General features: G+C 28.6%; 1 protein-coding gene across 1 annotated transcript in view; it reads left to right on the top strand.

Annotated features, from left to right (window-relative positions):
- LOC121117075 (cell adhesion molecule Dscam1-like) overlaps window positions 1–23733 on the top strand; it is a 219158-nt gene that overhangs the window by 103768 nt on the left and 91657 nt on the right. The window contains 2 exon segments of the mRNA XM_071888296.1: window positions 16707–16851; window positions 17694–17845. Of these exon segments, the coding sequence (XP_071744397.1) occupies window positions 16707–16851; window positions 17694–17845 (297 nt within the window).

Genomic DNA, 23733 nt, shown 5'->3' with positions numbered 1-23733 from the left:
TTTTATATTTATTTTTTAAAATATGAATATTGGGAAACCCACTGATACATCGTGAAGACAATATTGTTACACAAGTAAGTACACTTGATATGGTTTGTTTATTAAATGACTAATTGAAGAGAGGACAGGAGCAGGTGTATGGGCTCCTACTGTCAATAAATCATGTTTATGGATGGAAGAGAAGACGTCCTTCTATTATGTAGAACTATATCTATCTGAGTATAGGTACATAAATATTTTAAATAAGAAAGGATTGAATGATGATGATCCTTTAAAAATATAGCTGTAGCAACATACATGATATATATTACAATATTATATAGATATTATTTCCCCCTTATTTTTAAATTGGAGATTATATAACCATAAATATTAATTTATGTCTTAAGAATGCCTCATCTGAGGTTTGTAGTATAAAAAGGTAGGAGAGGAAATTATAAGAGTTAATTGAGTAATTTATGTCCTTGATGATTAAGAAAAGTCTAATCATATATATGGTAGGTAGGTACGTATTAGAAGGCATTCCTCTTATCCCAGCAGAAAAAAATTTGAGTTTTTATTCCTCTATACAAGAAAATAATAACCATCAAACATCCAAATTAAAAAAGGTCTTTGATGTTGTTTCTTTAAAGTTATGGATTTGAATCCAGTTAAATGATTTATAAACTATTAAGTATTATAGATTAAACCTATATTTTCCAACCATATTACAACAATCTTTCTGTACCTTGCCTCCTGTTATGCTAGTTCCAAACATGCCACCAATAAATAATTATTCTGCTTTGGTACCACGTTTACGGGCATTTATTTTGACGCTTCTCTTCATTTTTATTAGGTCAATCTCCTTTTTTATATCCAGTGTTTAATATATTACTATAAAATAGATTTTCTTTGTTTATTAAAGCCAAATAAAACATCCAATTTTACCCATTTATAATTTAAAACGAAAACAGTTCATTAAACTCTTAAAAATACGACCTTTTATTTATCATTCCTTAATTTCTACATAGGGTTGATTTGTTTTTATTTAACCATATATTTATATTCTACAAGTTTGATACTTTTCATTTATTATGAATATTTAATTTCTTTGGTTTCCGATAACCTTTCATAAATAAATTATGCAATGAAAATTTTGTTACTGGACTCAAATAAATAATTTTGTAAGAAACAACATCAAAATTTCATATTTTATAGATTTTAAATCAAAACGCGCGCATGAAAGAGCATTTTTTTGGACGTTTGTTGCCTATTTTTTTGTTTAGAGGAATAAAATTCCAAATTAAAAATATCCGGCTATACCAAATTTCCAACTTTTGTCATGACGGTACAGTCTAATATATATAAATGACCTTCACTACAAAAAAACATTCAAAAGTATAACAACATGATCTAATTCAACTAACAATAAGGTATGCACCTTAGTTGCTGACTAATACCGAATGAGTAATAACACCGTAGACGAAAACAATATAAGTTTATGTGACGTAATTATAGAAATTTCTTGCTTAGCTTTCATGGTAGATGATACCGCCACGAGCAAAACTAAAATATAAACTACTTCTTTATCTAACTAACATTTATTTGCCTGCTTCTCCCCTCCAAATCCCCCCCCCCCAAATGAGTGTTTTGAACTTTTGGTTGGTTTAATTGTAATCAATGGTGAACAATTTTTTTGAAAATTTATTGGTTATTTTTTTTTAAAGAAAGCTTGGAAGATACAGTATTGGGTTGAGTAATAAGTTACTTCGCGGGAAAGTAAATTAAATATATTACTTAGAATCTAGAGTAATAATATAACTTAACTTTAAATTGCATATTTTTCTATGCTCTCCTTAGAGATGAATAGTGCTACAATCAATTTGGTGAATTTCTTACTTCGAACATATTGTCCATTAATATACATTCATACCCTTAAAACAAAAATTATACAATATTATCTGTATTAATGTTTTTTTTATAATGGTTTGAAATCTGAACATTTACTAATTCAATAATAAGTGAAGGTTGAATGATTGAAATAAATTCGTATTGAGATATATTAGATATAAACAATTAGTTACAAAACAAAACAAACCCTAGCTTACGTACAAGTTGAGAAAATGACACTTGAACGTGATTGACGAATCTCCATTAGCGCACTCCAAGCAGTAGGTTGTCTCTGGGACCACCGTTTACGCCGTCAGCAAGTCCAGAACGTTGGAGAGGAAGAAGGGATCTGTCAAAAAGGCCAAACTGGGCCCGGAAAAGTTTTAGAAAACAGGTCAATCCCCTCAAGTCCATGAGGGTTCATGCAAGAGATCTTGGGATGTCACACCAGACTGTGCAGAAAGCTGTCAAAAAGTGGGTGGAAAGAGCCTTGTGAGTTTGGAGAGGCTACTATTAACACCAACAATGAAGAAAAACTGTCTGTTCCGTTACAAGACTCTTTTTAATGAGACTTTTGAGCTCTTTAATGACAGATTTGGTTCCACAGCCCTGATGCCAATCCCCTCGACTACATCTTCTGAGTACATGTCGAGGAGAATGCCTGCAGTATAAGTCATCCAAACACCAAGGCAAAAAAAAAATATTTTTTTGGAAAAATATTACTTGTAAAAATTTCAAAAATGCATAGATATGCATAAAAAATTAAATATTTTGGAAAAACATTACAAATATTAAATTTTTTAAGAAAAAATTTCAAAATCCATAGTTATTCTCAGAAAATGAAACTTTTGGAAAAAAATTGAGAAATAAAATTCAAATTCAATAAAAAAAATTCCGCTGTTCACAAACATTAAATTTTTTGAAAAAAAAATCAAAAACCTACAGCTGTTCACAAAAATTAAATTTTTTTCCAAAAAATTTAATTTTTGTTAATTTTCTTTTATTTAAAATTTTCTAGTAAAGAGCAAAAATTCCCTAATTTTGTGACCCCGCAGATTTTATCATTTCGGATACGAGTATTACCCGCACTCATCCCTACTATTAATTGTGTAATAGAAAGGAATGGGTAATATCAAACCTCCATATATTTTGTAGGTACGTATTTATACACTTAGATACAATATCTGCCATGTTCGTATATATACTATACACAATGATTTCCATTATCTTTATATCTATGCATAATATTCATATATAACTATGTATTGACATTAAATATTGAAATATTTTCAAGTAAATCCAAATATTAATATATTTTGATAGCTTATATTTAGAGACGTTTTTGATTTATAACTGATATGTACATTTAGAAATATTTATGAGTACTTTATGATGATAAATAACTATTTAAAATTTTGATTGTCAAATTATGTGAAAATACTTTAATTAATGAACATCAAAATTAGTTTTGTAAATAAATATAATTTAAAAAGGGTTTTCTAAATACAATTATATCAGATGTTTCAACTTTTTTCAAAAATGAAACATCTAGTTTTGTATCCAACCAATTGTAGGAAGTCCTTCAAATTATGCTCATTTGTTCTTAGTTCCAAAAATAACGACACAATGCTGGTCGAGTTAGAGACAAGAATTAAAGTTTGGGTTAATTTCAAACGTCGTTGGAGCCAAAGTTTTCTATGTTATATATTTCATACGTCTAACATACTTACCATATCTTTAGTAGCATTCTTTAAGGCGGGATTTTTATCATGACTTTTTTTTTACATACGCGGGCAAGATTTAAAAAATAATAGAATTTCACTAATTTTCTAACTATTTATGCCTTTATGATCAGGTAAAACAGTAATTCGACTATTAAAATGAAGAAAAATTAAGGTTCTATACGGGTATAAGCATTCATTTGTAAAAAATCAAAGTATATTTGTTTAAATTTTAACTTCATCAAAAAATCCTCTCTTTGCCGCTATGACTGTATTAAAGACTTTTGCCATTATTATTTTTAGTTTTTCAAGATAGGCAAGTGTGATATCCTTCCAAGCATTCTTCAAAATGTTCCACTTACTTACGAGGCACTTTTCCCGATCTTTTCGTCTAGGATTTCCCACAATAGCTCTATTGTGTTTAAATCAGAAGATTGAGCTGGCCATTGCGTAATAGATAAGATGTGAGGCTTCTTTCTTTTCCAATAAGTTTTTGCAGAGCTTGGATGTATGTTTTGGGTCGTTGTCTTGTTGAAAAACAAACTTCCTTCCTCCTATTAATCCTTGTCCAGAAGGAATTGCTTGCGTCTTCAAGATAGAATGACAACTATTCTGAAGGAATTAACTACCAATCTATAATACTTGCCAGAGAGAAACAATATGTACATATGTAATTAAGCCTGCCCAAAACAGCTGGATTTTTATAGACAAATAATTAAAAGTATTTGATAGACCTGTTTTTTCATATTATTATTCATCGTGTTAAAGTAAAAAATATTGATAAAGTCATAAATATTAATGAAAATGACAAAGAAGTATTATTTTCCAAACTTTTTCTTGTCAGTGTACTCAAAATAGAATGATTGTTCTCAAAATTGAGTTTAGATTACATTTGTATTAGTCAAGTAAAAAAGTGGATTTTCATCTCATTTTCCTCCTCTGTAATTAGCTAAAAAATATATACTGTCAATTTTTCCAAATTTTGAATATACGCAATATATTAAATACAATTCCTTTATCAAATTTTAAAGGTTATAAAAATTTAGATTTATTTAATTTAATGTACCATATGTTGGAATGTGCATATCTTTTTTGCAAATGATTAAATTAATCTACATAATTTGCTCCATATATTTCATTAATAGCTAACAAGTAATAAATGTTAGAAGAATATATTATATATTAAAATTACTTAACTTGGAGAAGCGCGCATTTAAATCTTTCGATTTTTTTTTCAAAAATTTTATACTAAAATTGTAATTGTTGAAACTATTTTCCTGTTTTTTTTTTTTTTTTTTTAGATCAACTGGGATTTTTGACATATTTTTCCAAAAAATTCAATATTTGAATCTTTTTTTCATTTTTTTTTATTATTTGTTAACAGTTGAGGATTTTAGGAACTTTTCTTCAAAAAATTTCTTTTTTTGAGAATAGTCATGGATTTTTGAAAAAAATTAATATCAAATTGTATATTTGAAGTTTTTTTCAGAAAATTTAATATTTAAAATTTTTTCCAAGTAAAATCAATTTTTGGTTTTTTTATATTTTTTTTTTTTCACAAAAATTCCACCCCGACTAAAATATAACCCTGTGGACGACCAAAAATATACTTGCAAAATTGTATTTTTTAACTATCATTTAAAATATTATAGAATCGGAATCCGTAATTTTTACTGTAATTGTATCAGAATGGGCATGGTTTTTTTTTAAAGAATTGTCCCATCACTACTCTAAATCTTTGATGTGATTTCCTTTAATAGAGTTATTTATGCTTCACGTCGTTATCTTAATTGTATCTCCCAATCTTTCATACAAAAAAACAACTGAAGAAAGACCCAAAATTACTTGGTAGAAGTTAGCTGATTCTTCCCAATATTTTGGAATTCATATTATTAAATAATGATTGTTGGGAATAGTTAACAGCTTAACATGGGCTAATTTTAATTCAATTAATCAATCTTCAGAACGCAGATCTCGGTAAAAATTAGCAGAAACATCGACAGCTGACAAGAAGCGTAATTTTTTTGTTATTGATGTAACACCGTGCCTAAAATTGACGTGGTACAAATGTTGAGCTTAGCCCAATACATTTTTTTAACCTATCAGAATTCAAGGCGATGATTTATTTTATCTATTGACATACAGATCATCTCTTTCCTTGGAGTTTCTTTAAATATATCCACCCCTAGAAACATCTACTATATTTATCGAGTTAAAAAGTCATACGTATATATATATAGGTACATTTTTTTTATTTTGTATATATTTGATAAAATAAATGTGTCATAAAAGCAAAAGAGATTCTCATTTATGTCAGATGATATGAATAATAACACTTACCGGGTGTTGCCCCGAAATAAAGATACTTTTCAATTATAATTTCAATACCATATATTTCTTTCCCCAATAGGATAAACTGGAGCTTTTTATTTTTCAATTTTTTTTACACAATCATGCCGAACAATTACTTTTCAGAGGGGTCGCACATTAAGTTCCTTCAGGCAGTCTCCCGGAGTGTATAACTTCCTCCCAGTGCAAATTGATAGAGGCAAAAAACAAAAATTTGAAGAGCCATTTGGGAGCCGAAATATCCGGTACTCTAACAGGAACTGGTATTCCCATCAATACAAATAGGTTATATTCAGGCCTGTATGAAGGCCGTCAGTCCAAACTGTTGCTAGTTTAACAGAAGAACTTTTATGAGACGTAGTTTCAAGACTTTAAATTGTTTACGAAACCTGGAGAGTTAACAGAGGGATCCTTATTTCTATCGAACACACGGTACATCTTATAAATATAAATAGACGACACTTTCTCCCCCCTACCTCGTTCCTTTCCTTCTTTCTTCAAACACAATGTCACAATGCTACTATATTTATAATATATTATTTATACGATTGTATTAAAGATGATTCAAAAGACTTGTTTTAATAAATATGTAGTATTATGTCATTTTCGAAATTTGAGTCCTAGGCACGCAAACTATGATGAAAAAAATTGAGCACTTAAAATCACATAAATGAAAGTAAAAATGGGTAGCCTGTATAGGTTTGTCTGTATGTCATAGTTTATCTCTCCATCTCGAAATTCGACAGCAGAAAGTCAAAATTCAATTATTGCAACCTTTTAATAAAAAAGGAGATAACTTCGCTAAGCGAAAAAACGCAAATTATGTTGGAGTAGGAGGAGATGGACCTCGGCTTTTTTGAGATATTCGGAGACATTTAACACTAGATGGAAGGTCTCATTATGTCAGGGGGGTCCGTAAGGTTATATATATTGGGGGAGGGGCTGAGTTTTTGATTTTTTTTTAATCCAAAAGTAAATTAACTAAATTGATAAATTATTCCCAAATCCATAGCTACAGCCCCTCGAGCCCACCTCCTTTGGACCCCCCTGTATGTGGCAGAGATTGTATGTTTGGCTCTTATAAATTTATTGAGAAGGGAGATCAGGGACTCGTAGTCAAGCCTTGGACTGAGGGATGAGGCCAGAAGAGATCACATCTTAATCTTATCCCAAGCTGATACTCATTTGGGTCATTGTGATCAGTAAAATCAGAGCACTATTAAATGAAATATAATATATGTGAAGACTTCATATTATTTATAATTAATAAATTAATACTTAAAATAATTATGTTTATTTAAGATGGGAAGAGAAAGTATGGCTTGCGGCAAACTTATACAGTTTTTCTGTAAAAATTGATGCCTGATTTGAGAGTCTAAAGCAGCATGCCCAATAAGTATATTTTTATAAGAATTAGAAGAAAAGTCAGTATCCATATTTTAAATATCAACTTTCTTCTTAAACATATGTTGTTGTTTTTTTATTCCGGAGGATTCACTAAATTTACAGTTAAATTAATATTGTTAACCTCTTTCTATGGAACTGTGGATCCACATGGTTGCAATTTTTATCAACGATATTCATTTAAAATATTATTACGTCCCTCTTTAATACATTAACTAGCGTAAAAACTAGTGATGGGACAATTAATCCGAACCAGAATCGGGAATCAAAGATTTGGATGTTTTTTCTGGAATTGGGGAAAATAATGTTTAATTTGGGATTCAAATACTTATTTATTACTTTGCTAGGTTATGAAAAAAAACATCTCTCCAAAATTAAAGAATTTTTGCTTTTTACAGGGAAATTTAATATTTGAAATTTGATAAAAAATTTAATTTTCTTTGAATAACTATGTAATTTTAAATTTTTTGGAGAAAATTTAATATTTGATTATTTTTTTCAAAAAAATTTATATTACAAATTTAATTTTCTTTGAATAACTATGCAATTTTAAATTTTTTGGAGAAAATTTAATATTTTATTATTTTTTCCAAAAAAATTTATATTAGAAATTTAATTTTTTAATTTTTTTTTAAACAGCTGAAGATTTTTGGAATCATTTTCCAAAAAAATATAATATTTAAATTTTATTTTTTTAAATTCAATTTTTTGGGGACAGCTATGGAGTTTGGAAATTTTTATCCTAAAATTTTAATTTTTTGATAATAGCCATGGATTTTTAATTTTTCCGTATATAGTGGCAGATTTTTAGAAAAAATTTAAATATCAAAGAGTGTTTTTGATTTTTTCCAAAAAAATGAATATTCATAATTTAATATTCCATTTTTTAGACCAAACTTGTCTATAAAATCAAAAACAACTTTTTAAGTATTAATCTAAACAAAAGTTTTATGATATCAGAGATAAAAATTCAATTTTCATCCTTTTGTTTCAATATAAAACTGGAATATCTTCTTACTAATTTGAGTATGGAAAGCAAAATGTTCTAGTATTAATATGATAAAATTAATAAAAATTAATTTTGAAAATAAAATTAGTAATTTTCACAATTAAATTATTCTAAATTATGGGGAATTTCAATAATTGACATCTAAAGTTCTGAATATTTATGTTTTTTATAAAATATAAACTTTATAAAAAAATTTAATAAATGAAAAAAATGTAATTAGAGACTTATGGTCTCAACATTAATTTTTGCAAGTCACCCTCCAATTGAAATTTCAAGACTTATTGGAAGAGTCTTTAGGAAGACTGTGTAATGGTAAAATTAGTTAAAATATTATTGGAACTTTAAAAGGAAGAATGACTCTACTTTAAAAAAACTATTACTCAGACAAAACCCTAAAAACCGCATTAAGAGAAAACCAAACTCTTCACTAAAATCATAAAAATGATCTTGGAGTATCTGACACTACAGTTAATAAAATAGTTGTAAAACTTGGTCGTAAGTCTATGTAAAAATGTAAAGAAATATCCTTAGAAACAGCATGAAACAAACTCATTTCTAACGTTGCAAAGGACTTTCAAATTACCTTAAATCTATACCAGATGAAGGAGTGATCATTTATTTTAGATTAAAAAAACATGTAAATAGCGACACAGGAGTCTGATGGACATGAAGGCACCTGTAAATAAGGCCTAGATTAAGATAAATCCGAAATACATATGCAGTACTTGCATTGCTCTCCAAAAGAGAATCACTGATATAGTCACAGTTGATGGTACCAGAATTGAATGAATAATGAATAATTTGTAATAAAATATTTTTTTATGATATGAAAAGATGTAGATATCCAAAGATTTTTGAAAATATTTTTTTAGAGGAATCTCCAAAACTGCCTTATGTACTATTTTCTACCGAAAAATCATATAAAAAATATTTCCTAATGATAAAATGAACTTAGATCTACCTATTTCAAAATATGGCCCTGATTCTGTAGTACCTTGCCAATACGCATGATCCTGCAGAAAGCTATGAAATAAAGACGAATAAAAACATGTTTTGATATATGTTCATAATAAATTGAACAAGGAAGGAGGATACTTTTTCACAAAACTTTTAAAATACTTTTAGTGAAACTTTTTTGATGACCATGTCCTAATAAAATGTACTATGACCCTTTTTATAATAGAAATTTATATGACCAAGTCAATCATAAAGGCTTTGCTCACAAATATAAGTTCAAGTTCAAGTCTTATTTGAGTCCATAAATAATTTTATCAAGTTCCCTATTGTATTATCATTTTATTTGAAGTCTTAAATAATAATGTAATATCCTATACTGTAATGGTTTTTCTTGAGTTTAGTAAAGCATAGCTTTCGAGTCGAGAGTCTTAGCTATCAAGTCCAAGTCAAGTCTTGAGACTTTGATTGTGAGATTAAGTTGATTTGCAAGTATACAAAATATGGACTCGAGTCTAAATATTTGAGAACTATATTGTACAGTGATGCTTATTGGTTCGTGTTTTTTGCTCTCATATTTTTTTTTTTTTTTTTTTGAGTTGTCATTCTGAATAGGTGAATGAATTTTCTTAAGCTGTTATCATTATAATATTATTCCTGATGAGTGAACTTCCCTTTCTACAACATACAAGCTATCATGGATTTATACGAAACCAAATTGAACATTTGTATGTCCTCATAGAAGACGAAGAGTAAACAAGAGGATTTATTGTGGAGTTATAAATGTAAGTCCATTTTGGACTCTGAGTAGGTTAGAGAATCGAAATCGAAGTAATTTTTGAGATTAACTAAGTCAGGGTTACCATATTGATTTTGGTTTTCTTTTTTTAACATGCCCACAATGCTACTTATTATCATAATTGACTATATAAATAAGTTTATTTCAGTCCTTTTTACTCTTTTTTTATTTTGGAAGAAAGGTTGAGAGATGTGGCTTATCAACACAAAAGTAAGCTAGAATGTCTTGTCTCAAAATTAAGTGTGGATTACTTTTGTATATATCAAAAAAATGATCTACAATTACTATTAACATATTATTCCTATTAATAACTGCACTTAAAGTAGTCAAAATAGATCTTCACATAAAGGAATAATAAATTGTTATATTTTATTTGAAATGGGGCATATTGTGGTCAATATGACTATCATAAACGGACGAAGGCTACAAATTATAGAACATATTTTTGGGTATCTGAAGGCGTCTCAGAAATTTGGATACAATGCCTATAACTCAAATATTTCTATAAAATATAGGGATGCATATAGAATGATTGGACGATTAATAGGAATCGGAAAATATAATGTTTTTTTGGAATCAGGATCGGCATCGGGAATATTTGACACTTTGTTTTTCTAAAAAAAATAATAATGAAATTTAATTTAATTTTCCATGAATAATTATGCTTTTTTGAAATTTTTCTCCAAAAAATTAAAAATTTGAATTTAATTATTTTTATATTTTAAATCATAAATTTCTTTATAAAAAAATATATTTTTGCAGAATAATTATTTGGAAATTTCTTTCCAATATATTTGATATTTTAAATTTTTTCTCTAAAAAATAAAACTTTTTGTGAAAAGCTGTAGATTTTTCAAATTTTTCTCCAAATTTTTTTTTTTTTTATTGACATTGAATTTTGAAATTTTTTTTTAATTAATATGGATTTTTGAAAAATAGTTAAATATTATAATGTATATTTGAAATTTTATTATTTTAATTTTTAAAATTTTTTGCCAAAAAATTACCTTTTTAATTTTTTTTCTAATGAAAATTAATTTTTCAATTTTTTTTTCAAAAAAAAATCCAAAAACCAAGCGCCCTAATAGCAAAATGGTATTGTTTAACTGTTACTTAAAATATAAAAAAATTGACATTTGGATTTGGATTTTTTTACCCTTATTTAGACATCAAATGATTTATAAAAATTAGAATTATCTAATTTTTTCGGATAAAGATGTATTTACAAAAAAATTGTATTTTTTAACTATTGTTTAAAATATTAAATAATCAAAATCAGAATTGGGATTTTTTTTTTAACCTTTATTTAAACAGCAAATAATTTATCAAAATTCTAACTATTTTATTTCTTCTAGTGATGATGCATTTACAAAAATATAATTATATATTATAGCAAAATGCAATGTATTTACTTTTGTTTGAAATATTATAAAATCTGAATCCGCATCCCGAATTTTTACTATCGTCCTATCACTATTATATACGTAAACATATATAAAAAATAAATTGGGATTTCTTTCTTCCCTTGATTTGTGTTTAAGATTACTTTTATGTTGAGGCAGTAGGGATGTAATGAAGATCTCACTCTAGCATATTTGATAAATTTCCATTCCTCTATATTGATATATTTATACCTAATATATGTTATATTGTTACATATATGTAGATAAGAATTCATAAAAATGCATTTAGAATCAAATGCACGTAGATTCTGCAATATGTGACTTTCATTAACACACATCTAAAAGTATTAAAAAGTAATGCCTCGTATTAATTACATCTAATAGTAATTAATTTATACACTCTTAAAGCTACAAAAAATGCATTAATGATGAATGAATTCTGAACAATAAAGAGATGAAGTCATATTGATTTCATATACATAGTATGTATTTTATAGAACCAAAGAAATGAAATGAGAAAATAATCTAATAAATGCCCTTCAGCTTCAATTCTCCATATTTTTTTTTATACAAATAAAATAATATTATAATATATTTATTTATTTTTTGTGAGATGAAGTTTCATTCCTTTTATATATTTTATATTTGTAAGTAAAATAAATATATCACAATTTCCCTTTTATTCTTTTAGATATAGCTTATGTATATAAGTATAAATTGATGAGTTGAAAATGAATAGTTGTATAATATGTAGGATTTAATATATCTGACAATATTCTCTTTGAATGCAAATGACTTGCTCTTACTATTCTTCACTTCTTTAAATATCGACTTATACATTAATAGGTAGGTCTGTTTTACGAATTTTTTCGAATTTCCATTTTGAGGTTTCCCTGTTAATCAAAGATAACATAACAAAATCTAACCTTAGTGGAATGGATTGTTGATAAAACAGGATATTCTGTTATGTTTTGTAAAGTAGGGAATCCCCAAGTCATTGAGCACATCCCTTCAATTATTACAAACAAGGTATCATATTTAGAACGGTACAAGAAACAAAAAAAATGGCCAATTTCGATCCAAAATTTCTTCTTTTTTCAAAATTAACTAATTAATTAGTATCAATGGTGTGCTTAAAGAAGTTGAAACTAGTGATGGGACAATTCCAAAAAAATCCTGATACCGATTCAAATGCAATTTTTTCGTACAAATTCTGATGCCGATTCTTTAATATTTTAAATAATAGTTAAAAAAGACTATTTTGCTATCAAGGCATTCATTTAAAAAAAAAAATCTTAGGCTATTACCTTAGTGATTCTAGGAAGATTGCCCCCAGAAATAATTTCATGAATAAAATTGGCCATAAACACATCAGTAGATGAATCACTATTTATGAAGTATACAAGGTATGTTAAAAAAGTAAGGTGACTTTGTATTTCTATAAAAAAAAAATAACTTATTCAATAATATTTATATTGTCCCCTTCAAATTAATAACCCTCGGATACAAAACATATGTATTATCGCTTTTTCCAGTTCTTGAATCACTTCTGATAAGCACTTTTCGGTATAGCCTTGAGATTTTCCAGTGATGGCTGAGGCATGATGTTGGTATTGTTTTTTGCCAAAAAATGCACGGATTCTTTTCTTCAAAGTTAAGCAATTTCGGGGAAACTTCGCTTACACTCGTGTCATGCCCAAAACGTTCAAAAAAAAATATGGCACAACCCAACCGATATGTCAATATCATCAACAACTTCTCTGATAGTAATTCGACGGTTTTCAAAAGCAATTTTCTTCCTTGCTTCAACTTTTTCATCTGATGTTAGAGTCCAGAGCGAGGCTCGTTATTGGCATCTTCCCGGCCATCTTGGAAGAGTTTGTACCACTTGTTAACATTTTTTTAAATCAGAATAGTTACACCGTTTGCCATTGTCAACATTTCAAGTGTTTTGGAGCACATAATTTCATTTCTCACATAAAAAAATGGAAGTAAATTATTTGATCCATGTTTTTCAATGGACAAAAATGGTGGAACATGCAAATACTTCTAACCGTTATGGCCCTGACAAACAAACTAAACATATAATATAGCTGAAAAAATAAATATATGTTCGTGGCGAGTGTATAAATAAACCAAAAAATCGAGCATACCAATACTTATCATGCAAAATTGGAAAAATCCCTTACTTTTTGAATACACCTTGTAATTGCAGGTTATTTACAGCAGATGGCAATTTTCCTACGGGCAATCCTGTGCGTACATTTCTTACCAAATGACAAATTTTTACGCAGTTACCGTATCGCAATTTGAAAAAAGTTGAAAGGGAAACCGCCCTAATGTATAAACAATATAGGGTACAAAATAAATATTTATTTTGTGCGGAGCAATGGAGTATTTTAATAGATAATTATAACTTGTCTAATATAATTTTACCTTCTCCATTTTGTGTATCTGTTTAGATGTATAGATGTATCGAGGCGGCTAAGTATAAGATAAATGTCCTGAGGGAGTGACCCACAGCAATTGTTTTTTACTTTTAAGGTTTTGAAATATAATTACCTACATACATCAAAATAATTCATTTAGTTGCGTATTTATATGAATATGTATGTACTTGCAACATACACACAATGTTTAAAAAATGAATATCTTCATCTACATACATAGGTACGAGTATATTAATAAATTAGATTGCAAGCAAAAACATACATACTGCATACCAAAATAAAAGTATGGCCATACATATTCATTTATTTATTATTTTTTGCAATTTGTTTTATTTTAAAGTTTGTATGCTTTTGTTGGGTGAATTAATAATTATACTCATTTTTACTCAGGTTCTTAATACTTATGTTGGGAAAAAAAATATGTACCTTGTACATACCATCATTTATAAAAATCCGTTCTCATCAGTGCTGTTGGCATCATTATATCCCAAATCTAGGAATGGAAAAATTGTATAAATCCACGTGAACCTTCCCACAAAAAATTAATTTTTTTGTAAGAAAAATAATTTTTGTAAATTAAAAAAAAAAAAAAATTATGTGAATAACTATAGATTTTTAAATTTTTTTTAATAAAACAATTCAAAAAATCAACCGGATGCCCCTACCATACTTATATATTTTAGTGAAAATTCAAAACTATCAGCAAGCAAGGCGTATTATAAGTTTTTATAAAGATATCTAGTAATTTTATAGCTCGACTGGTTTATTTATTTGGCACCTTAAGAAACCAAAAATCTGCATGATTATTCTGGGAATTTGAAGAAAGTTTTGGAAGAGAGAAAGAATAATGATCATGACGTTTCATTAGATCAGCTATGATCAGCTGCTACAAGGGAGGAAGGAGAAAAGCATATATACAAGGACATTTGCTATAATTAATCCGATGTCGATACCCAATTTTACTCCGAGTCAAAAAAGAACCTAGCATTACAACTCTGCAACAAATCTTTTATGAGCACAGGTTTTGAATATAATTGAATCTATGTAGGAAAGGATGTTCATTACTCAGAAATTAAATAATAATGACAACTTCTAAGAAAAAGTAAATTCATGCTTCAGATTACCAATTCCAAAAAATACCAACTAAAAAATACACTGAATGTTCATCACCGTGTATTTTCTTTTCCTAGTCTGTTTTGTCTACAGCATTCAAGTATCATAAATATATTCGAAACCGGATTGAACACTATGTGTGCTCATAAACGACAGAAAATAACTCTGGAGGTTTTATTAGGAATTATAATTGGGAGTCGATATTGGACTCGGAGTAGAAATTGAGGATCGACGTCATAATAATTCTTGCCAATGTTCTAATTTGTTTCATCTCCTCCTCGTCACAGGTGCTTGTAATTGCTCTAATGCACCATAATGACTGCTAAGCTGCTCTCCTTGAAAATATTCTTTAAATTGTCAGGGTTACCATGCTGATTATTGTTAAATCGGTAAAAAATTTAAATTATATATTGGATTTCTTTTAATATAGGCTTAAAAGAAGTATGTCATTTTCATAATTTTTGACCATACAAATATATCGAGTTCAGAATAAGATACTGAATCAATAAAAATACTTTTTAATCATAAAAAACACTTTACATAAGTTTTATTAATCCTACTTTTAATTTAGTGATCGTTTTAAGGCTTAAAAATGCATCAAAATTATACTGGTACCGAATTACTATAAACACCGATATTTGAGAAGTCAGATAACTTATAGAAAAACTAAGATTAGTTTTGGAGTCTGTGCTCATAGATAAATTCGATTATTTCTTTCAATTTATTTGTACAAAATTTGCCTACCTAATTGTTCTCCTGTGTTGTTTTATAGGATAACACCTACAGTTCATGAACTGTTCACTCGCACTGTCCCGTCCCTTAAGTATATATAAGCAAAAGGAATCCATCCTGGTTTAGCTAGATATACAGAGCAAGTTTTAAAACAGTCTATCACGCCTGGTATAGGTCTTGAAAAAGTCAAAGAACAGAATTGTACCGTCCGGAATTAAATTTTAGAAGATGAGTTGATACCCAGGCAATAGAGGAACTCTACTAATAATTTATATGAATACAATAATAAATATTAAATAAATATTTCAAATCATGAGTATATAATCATTTTTATTTAAAATTTACATTTAGATATTTTTCATTAATCGCGTATCTTAACAATCTAATCAAAGCCTTTCAAAAAGTATAAGCCACTCCTTTAGAAACAAGCATGTGACTCAAATACTTTATACAAAGGTGGATCTTAAGCAATAACAACTCAAACCTATCTTATCTTAGATATGCAGGCCAAATATAATTACCCTAGTACGAAAAGGTAATTGCTTTAAGAATATGACTACATACATATGTTTTAAGCAATAGAAATGTACCATTTCCTTTCTCATAAGAGTATGAGAGATGGGAACTGTCATAACTATAAGGAGAATCAAACATTATATTATATATATATATATCATTACCACTAAGAATAATGTTAATAATATCATTGCTAATACTAAAAGTGTCATTTAATATTTATTCGAAAAGTTTTCTCTTACTTTTGAAAAAATAGTTATACTATTTTTGTCGAGAAAAAAGAGATATTTCATCTTCTATCATCTTTTTTCTTCTTTTTTTTTCTTTGATAAAATAACATGATTATATATTACATAATATACATTTATTCAATTTATATATTTTTAGATGCTCTTCCCGTTCTTCTCTACAAGTTTTCCGAGCAAACCCTTCAACCCGGACCCACCGTATCTCTCAAATGTATTGGAAAAGGAAATCCTCCACCACGTATCAAATGGCTTCTGGATGGTTTTCCCATTCCTCAGAATCAAAGGTAATTAAGAGTGTTATTCAATATGTGTCCTACATTCTTTCACAAGAACATATTTCCTCTTTCCAAGATCCAAATTCCTCACTGAATAATGAAATAATGGGCAATAAAAACTTTTTTGAAAATAAAAATAAAACTCCATATATTTGCGGATATTTTATTTATATTCTTAATGGGTTTTTAGTAATAGAAACCCCTCCTTCAATTCTTCCCTTTCCGTTTTGTCATCCTCATTTTTCATCCTTGTGCTAAAACATCTTTATGACTGACTAACTATAATAAAAAATCTTTCATTCCTATATAATATATATTAAAAAACCTATATATAATAGATAGTTTAATACCTTCCTGAACAAATATCCAATCACATATACTAACAGGGGCATCCGCAGGATTTTTTTTGTGTGAGGTTTGGTACTAGAATTTTTTTCCTACAAAATTCAAAAATCCTTTTCACAGAAAATTAATTTTTTTGGAAAAAAACAACTAGATACTTAAAGTTCAAATATTAAATTTTTTGTAAAAATAAGCAAAAAATCCATAGCTATTCACAGAAAATTGAATTTTGACAAATTAAATTTTTGGAAAAAACTTAAAAAATCAATAGCTATTCATAAAATTAATTTTTGTTGTAAAAAAATTTCAAAAAGAAAATTAAATTTACAATATTAAAATTCTTGAAAATAAAAATCTGATATTAAATTTTTTAGTAAAAGCATAAATTCCTTAATTTGGGGAGGGGCCAGATTACCTCTCCTCCAGCCCTCCCCCTGTGGACGCTCCTGACTAATAATAAGTCAAATTATTATATAACTAATGTAATTCGGATATTTTTACCTTTACAGAATAATGGTGGGTCAATACGTCACTATACATGATGACGTCATAAGTCATGTAAACATATCATCCGTGGTCTCCTCGGACGGAGGTCTTTATGCATGTGTAGCGGAGAACTCAGTCGGTTCTGTTCTACATGAGGCTCGACTCAACGTATATGGTAAGTAGTTATACCCACGAATTTCCCTGCATAAAATTTATCCTATCAGTCTGTTTAAATAAAAAGGAATCTGGTTTAAACAACTTTTGGGAGAATAAAAGCTTAGCTGTCATGTTTAATTCAATCAGTTGCAAGCAGCCTTGGGAGTAAGAAAATTATCACAAGTCCCACTCTGTCATTAGTAATGGAATTACACCTATTCAAATTTGATTGTTTTTCATTTTTTCACATATGCAAACTGATATAATAAACATTCTGCAAGGTCTAAACTAACTACCCTTAAAAATTACTTACATTTGGGACATTGGTTGTGCCTGCTACAAGAGGCAATTAGCTGTATTGTTGACTTTTTTTTTTTTTTAATGCTTCAAAAGTCGAGATATGAAACCCATTTTTTCATTGTAGCTCAACAGAGGTTGGTGTTATTGTATTGAAAGGGGTACCAAATGAAAGCTACTAAAATTTTCTTGAATATAATGTAAACAAATTAATATTCGCTAAGATTTGACACAAATTTTTAATGTAATAGCATCAACCCCAAACTATCGGTTTCATATGTCAATTTTTTAAATATTTAAAAAAAAAAAAAAAAAAATCCTCGACAATAAAGCTAGATAGTTCTTACGGTAGCCAATTTCCAAAATCAAGGTTAAGTTTATAGTTAGTTAGTTTAGACGTTGGAGAAAGTGAATAACATCAGTTTAAATATGTTCAATGAAATAACTTAAATTGGGGAGTTCTAAAGCAGTAGTTCTCAAATGGGGATACGAGTACCCTTTGGAGGCACTCCAAGGGATACTTATGATTTTGAAAGAATATTTTACAAGTTGTAATAACTCAGGGGTGGTCCACAGGGGGGTTGTAGCACCCCAAATTTTTTTTTAAAACTTCATTTAATTTTTTAAATTTTTTTTTTTTAAATTTCATATTTGAATTAAATTTTTTTTTTAAATTAATATTTGTAATTTAATTTAATTTTCTATGAAGAGATATGGATTTTTGATTTTTTCTCCAAAAAATTTAATGTTTGAACTTTTTTTTTCTTTAATTTTATAACTAAAATTTTTATGGATTTTGAAATTTTTTTCCAAAATACTTAATTGAGAATTGATATGGATGTTTGAATTTTTTTCCAAAAACTTAATTTTTGATTTCATTTCATTTTTTTTTAAACCAAGTCCCCCCTTCACCCAAATAAAAGAATCATCGATGAAACTAAAAATGCTCTGTGCTGGTAAGGGGTACTTGAGTTAAATAAATATTTTATAAGTGGTACATCACTCAAAAAAAAAAAAGGTTGATAATCCCTTGTCTAAAGAACATCAAGCATGTTATCCTCCATTCTAATCCGAGTCTAACAAGGACTTACACTTATAAGGAGCAAAGCCTCAGTGTCACTCTCTGTTTTTCATCAACTAGTTATTACTTTATCCTTTTATATTCTCTCTTCAAGAATTAAATAATAATCATAACAGCTTTGGAAACTTAAAAAAAACCTCTGCAGATTCCCAACAAGAAAAAACCGCTCCCGCTTTCTAGGAGATGTTTTATACATCTCTGCCCAGGGCAGTCTGATAGCAAAAGAAAAAATAGAGGTGATCATAATTTTTACATGGTTTCTTAGCTTAGTTAGGCAAACAGATACTAATTATTCTGATTATGAGAAGTTGAATGCAGCTGATGTCTTTGGTACATGTTGTAATATTATATGAAAACAAGGAAAAATGGAGAAAGTGGTGGATAAAGAATTATGTGGAATACTGAATGATTTATCCGTACCTAAATAAACTTTTTCCCCTGTGACAGTAAATAGAATTATGTAATTATTAATGTATATATATTTTTTTTTTAACTTTTCCCCTAGTTTGAATAAGATATTGAATATTTTATAAAATATACCAAAGCTAACAGTTGAAGGCAATGGAACAGTCTTTTACATGCCTTGTCACCATATGATTATTTCTCTATGTCCCAGGACACTTTTTTTTTTTAATGCAAAAAATAGAAATTTTTATAAAAAGCATATTTTCGGAAGACGTTTACATGTTTTCCAAAGTTATAAAATATTCTAGATAATTTTTTCCCCAAATATTATATAAATTTATCCAATGATATCCATTTCTTCCGTCTGAAATACTCATGAGGTCCTCCCATCCCCAGTGACAACCGGGTTGTACCTATTCTATTTTCTCTATCAATTGATTTTCTTACTCCTTTGTCAACCATCAAATGTGTTTGTTTTCTTTTTCGGATTTAATCTTTTTTTTTTTTTTTTTGTGTAGCTGCTTGTGTGTGCCTTGATAAATGACATGTAATGAAATATCAATTTTATTTATTTGTTATCTTTCTCTCCCTTTCACATCTTTTGTCGTAATGATAATGCCTCTCTGTGTGTGAATGTAAACATAGACACATTACATTACATTATGTGGGACAATTCGAACAAATACATTCTTCGTTTTCATTCACTTCATGTAAGATGGATGCTCTCTTTAGGATGTATTTTTGTAACAGGATTAATAGAATATCCTGTTCCATCAAATTGATAGATAACTACATACATAGGTGGAAATGTATTACTATGTACCTGTACATACAGGTTGTAAAAAATACAACCTGTATGTATGGTTAAAAAAAGAAACTGAACATTATAGTGGTTACTCTGAATATTTGAAGAATTTTCGCATAAAAGCAGCTTCATGCCTTTTTATAAGGTCAACTGCGAGCAACTATGAGAGGATGAAAATAAACACAAATCCAAAGAAATATCTAACAATGCTATAGGTAGGAATTACTCCCTTGTCAACCCTCAACACTACTTCGAGTCCAATAAGGTCTTACACTTAAACAGCGGAACACTAATTATGTACAAATGAATTCAAGTAAAAAAAAATAGAATTTATCTATACGAGAAGAATCTAAAAATGATCTCAGATATTCTCTAGGATATCTTAATTCTAAAATATCGTGGATTATAGTAATTTGGGACAATTATCCTTCAGAGTCGTTTCTTACCCTTAAAACAATCACCAAATTAAAAGTAGGATTAATATAACGTATGTAAAAGTATTTTTATGTTTAAAAAGGGTTTTTATTGATTCTGTATCTTGTTCTGAACTCAATATCTTTCCATTTTTTGACTGAAAAATGATGAAAAACGACACTCTTCCTTAGACCCTTATAACTTATTCATAATACATTTTGATGAGGAATATCATTGATTATATTATAGAAAAATATTCAATGTATAACATAAAAAAAATATATATAATTAAAAAATATACATCTCCAAGGATTTTTGATCCATTTTGTATTTTTTAAGTGATCCCATTTTGAAAAATTTAAAATTATCTACTAAAGTAGCATGGATCGCTTTATTGCTTCGATCCTGGTATCTCACTCCCAAGGAAAGAGTCCACTCTTATACCTTATGAGGTCTGATAATTTTACTTGGATAAATCCGCCCCCCGATCGTCCCTCGAAAAACTGAGATCGGTTTCAGATTCTGTCGTCATAAATTAATTCGATTATTGTCTTCAATTTATTTCTACAAAACTCCCCCCCCACTTAATTGTTCCCCTATGTAATCTTTAGTGATACTTTTCGTCTTTTACACATTACTGATTACTTTATACTTTGATGTTCCCTTCTCAGAATTAAATAATAACCATAAGTTTAGAGCTGCATAAAATATGAGCTAAACTCGAGTGCTATTTTTTTTTCTAGTCGGGAATTTGAATGGCACTATTTTTATTTTCGAAAACTGTTAACATTATTATTTTATTTTTGAAGAGTCAACATTTAAAATAATATAAAGCTTATGAAAGACGGAGAATAATACTGAATATTTTATTGGGAATTATCTGCAAAAGTCCTTATTGGACTCGGTTTAGAATTGAGTATCGACATTGGAGTAATTTCAGCCAATATGCCTTTATTATACATATATAGAGTGGGATTTATGCTATTTTCCTTCCTCTCACAGGTACTCGGAGCTGATAAAATAAGCTAAGCTGCTACCCTCGGAAATATTCTTGAAATTGTCAAAATTACTATTTTGATTATCGGTAGTAATGAAAATCCAGTTTAGAATGGGCAAATCCCTGAAAATATGAAAAAATTTTGGGAGGGAAGAAAGAATTATGCACATGGCTTTTCATTAGATCAGCTACAATCAGCTGTGACAAGAGAGGAAGGAGAAATGGATATAAACGAGGGCATTTGCTAGAATTACTCCCAATTCTACTCCGAGTCCAACAAGGACTTACAATTATAACTCCACCACAAATCCTCAGGGTTACACTCCATCTGTCAAGAGAACACACAAATATTCAATCAGGTTTTCAATATAATTGAATCTATTTTGGAAAGAATGTTCAATTCTCAGGAATTAATAATGGCAACTGTTAAGGAAAAGAAAATTCATTCTTCAGACTAAGTACTAATTCCAAAAAAACGGGCCAGTTAAAAAATACACCGGATTTTTATCAAAGATAATTGGGGTTTTTTTTCAAAAAAAACATCATATAATATACAACTCTAACTATACCTATAAATAGAATTATAAATACTTAAAAAAATACAAGTAATATTTTTGTTCTTGGAAACCTTTTATTATTATTATTTCATTCTTGAGGAGAGAACATCTAAATATAAAGTGCAACCACAAATTTGTGTGTTTATAAATGATACAGAGTAAAACTGACTTTTTTTTTTTTTTTGGGGGAGTTATTATTTTAAGTCCCTGTTTCGTTCAGAGTAGCATTGATGATCGTCATCGGATTCATTCCTACATATATGGCCTTGCTATATTCGGAGTTGGATTTGTGTTGGTTTCCTTCGTTTCATAACTGCTCGGAGCTATGCTGTTCTCCTTTCAAGTATTAAAAAAATATCAGGGTTACCATATTAATTTTATGTTCCTTTTTTTAGATACCGAAGATGATAAATACTTACAATTTTACCTATACATCTATGAGTAGATATAATTTTTGTAGGCGGTACTAAGTCATATATGCAGTGTAATGGTCAAAATATTAAACTATTATAATGTAATTGGTCATATCTATGAAAGAACATGTACACATATCTAAAATAAATTATATATATGTTTGTATAAATAAATGTGTATGTCATCATGGAAGTAGGTAGTGTGTTATGTTGACCTAGATACCCATGGATAAGATATATCAGAGACACTATTTTCATAGAAAAAAGATTAAATAGCGCGACCAATTTTGTGACGTAATCATAGTTGTCACAGTTAATTGGAAAAAGTAGTCCGACTACTCCATCAAAAAGTAACTTCTTTGTTCTACTGACTAATTGATTTTCAAAGTAACCAAGTTAGACTACAAGTTATTTTATTAATTACATTCAACAGCTGACAAAATTTTCTTGATATTGTAAAACGGATGGAGATCTTGAAGGTAATAGGTTAACCTCAAGTTATCCATGACTTCCTTTTCTGCAGAGTAGGTATCCTATTTAAAAAAGAATTTATCTCACCTTGCTGGCAGATGTGCTCAGTACACTTTTTTTTGTGTGTGGGGCAGCAATGCGCTCCAATCAATTAGAACATTGAAACGTGTCGCAGTTATGCAGCCATCACCACCACCATGGCAGATAATGCTGAGTGCCGTAGAGTGGTGTTGTGTAAGAACCAGGTGCGCTATGCTGTCCTCTGATGGTTAATGGACTAAGTGGCATTAGACTAAATAAACAGGAGATGATATTTTCGAAGGAAAATGACAAAAATACTAATGTGTCATGAACTGGTAAGTAACTTTAATCTGACTACTGCTTTGCAAATAGTAGTACGTTAAATTACTCGCTACTACAAAAAAAAAAAGTAGTCGGATTAGAGTAACGCGTTAGTGGCATCAGTA

This window comes from Lepeophtheirus salmonis, chromosome 5 (assembly GCF_016086655.4).
Source record: "Lepeophtheirus salmonis chromosome 5, UVic_Lsal_1.4, whole genome shotgun sequence".
In the NCBI taxonomy this organism is placed as follows: domain Eukaryota; kingdom Metazoa; phylum Arthropoda; class Copepoda; order Siphonostomatoida; family Caligidae; genus Lepeophtheirus; species Lepeophtheirus salmonis.
Note: the sequence above shows the minus strand (reverse complement) of the source record. Positions and strands in the feature narration are given on the sequence as shown.